We start from the raw sequence: 2,122 nt of genomic DNA on the forward strand, positions 1-2,122 counted from the left end.
TGTTCATTGTCCATAACATACGCCTGCCCATACCATAACCCCACTGCCACCATGAGCCACTCGATCCACAACGTTGACTTCAGCAAACCGCTCACCCACAAGACGCCACAAGACGCTGTCTGCCATCTGCCCTGTACAGTGAAAACCGGGATTCATCCGTGAAGAGAACACCTCTCCAAAGTGCCAGACGCCATCGAATGTGAGCATTTGCCCACTCAAGTCGGTTACGACGACGAACTGCAGTCAGGTCGAGACCCCGATGAGGACGATGAGCATGCAGATGAGCTTCCCTGAGATGGTTTCTGACAGTTTGTGCAGCTGTCCGGGCGGCTGGTCTCAGACGATCTTGGAGGTGAAGATGCTGGATGTGGAGGTCCTGGGCTGGTGTGGTTACACGGTCTGCGGTTGTGAGGCCGGTTGGATGTACTGCCAAATTCTCTGAAACGCCTTTGGAGACGGCTTATGGTAGAGAAATGAACATTCAATTAACGGGCAACAGCTCTGGTGGACATTCCTGCAGTCAGCATGCCAATTGCACGCTCCCTCAAAACTTGCGACATCTGTGGCATTGTGCTGTGTGATAAAACGGCACATTTTAGAGTGGCCTTTTATTGTGGCCAGCCTAAGGCACACCTGTGCAATAATCATGCTGTCTAATCAGCATCTTGAAATGCCACACCTGTGAGGTGGATGGATTATCTCGGCAAAGGAGAAGTGCTCACTAACACAGATTTAGACAGATTTGTGAACAATATTTGAGAGAAATATGCCTTTTGTGTACATAGAAAAAGTCTTAGATCTTTGAGTTCAGCTCATGACAAATGGGGGCAAAAACAAAAATGTTGCGTTTATAATTTTGTTCAGTGTATATATATATTTTTTTTTTAAGACTCATTTACAGTGATGTATAATCCAACGGATGTGTCAGAAATACAAGTTAAACTCTACAGGAAGGGCATCGCTTGGTACACGGACAAAAACGTCAAGTTCCGTAACCCTCCGACCAACAACACATTCACTCTCCAACAAGCCTTTGAAGGTAGGCTACACAGCATGCACCACACGTTTATGAATATATGTGTCAGTTTTTCCTCATTGTTGTCTCTCTGTTTGTTCTCAGGCACGACTAGGCCCTTGTATTGGCAGCGTCCGGTTTATGAGCTGGATGACACAGACTCCAACAACAATGGCTTTATAAATGACGACCTGATTGTTTGGATGAGAGAGGCGGCCTTCCCTAATTTCAAAAAGCTTTATGGGGTTCTCAATCGTGCTCAAGGGCCTTTCACTGATGGCTTGCCTGCCGGCAACTACACCCTCTCTATAAATTACAGTATCCTTGCTTGATGGAGAACAGAATTGGTTGTAAATGGAAGGAAATTGTTCAGCAGCACTGACAGGCTTTCAGTTTGGTGACAAAACCTATTTAAACAGCTGACAAATTTACATATTCACAATGGGATTTTTTTTTTGTTTAAAGGGATGGTTCCTCAAAAAATTACAATTCTGTTATCATTTACTCACTTTCATGTAATTTTAAACCTCTATGACTTACTTTACTCTGAAGAACACAACATGTTTTGAAGTATATTGTTATGGTAACCAAATAGTTTTGGTGACCATTGACTTATAATGCATGGAAAACAACAACAACAACAAAAAACAGACATTTCTCAAAATATCTTCTTTACATATTGCAGAGAAAGTAAGTCACACAGGGTTGGAACAACAAGAGTAAGTAAATGATGACAGAATTTTTATTTTTGGGTGAACTATCTCTTTAGGGGATCATGTTTATCAGTTACATTAGTTTGTTTTTCCTGTAGCTAGGTTTTGCCTTGACCAGTAACTCCAGATTTTCCTGTCGAGCCCTTTAGAGGTCGGAAGGAGCTGGTGATCTCAATGGTGACCTGGTTTGGTGGGCAGAATTACTTCCTGCCCATAGCATACCTGGTCACCAGTGGACTGATCTTGGTGACGGCTGTCCTACTCACAGCGGTGTATGTGAAAGTGGGCAAAAAGGGCAAGAACATGGAGGAATAAACCAAAAGATGGAAATGTCCATCAGAAAACAATGATGTAAACATTGCACTTAAGAGTCATTATTAGGCACACTGAAAGC

The 2,122-nt window shown here is 43.2% G+C and overlaps 1 protein-coding gene across 1 annotated transcript in view; it reads left to right on the top strand.

Moving 5' to 3' along the window:
• Positions 1-2,122, top strand: part of tmem30c (transmembrane protein 30C) — a 6,745-nt gene extending 4,623 nt beyond the window's left edge. The window contains exons 5-7 of the mRNA XM_016237950.1: positions 890-1,039; positions 1,121-1,333; positions 1,856-2,122. Of these exons, the coding sequence (XP_016093436.1) occupies positions 890-1,039; positions 1,121-1,333; positions 1,856-2,043 (551 nt within the window). The 3' untranslated portion in view covers positions 2,044-2,122. The remainder of the gene's footprint in view (positions 1-889; positions 1,040-1,120; positions 1,334-1,855) is intronic.

The sequence above is a fragment of the Sinocyclocheilus grahami genome, unplaced genomic scaffold, assembly GCF_001515645.1.
Source record: "Sinocyclocheilus grahami isolate Dianchi unplaced genomic scaffold, SAMN03320097.WGS_v1.1 scaffold527.1, whole genome shotgun sequence".
Taxonomy (NCBI): Eukaryota; Metazoa; Chordata; class Actinopteri; order Cypriniformes; family Cyprinidae; genus Sinocyclocheilus; species Sinocyclocheilus grahami.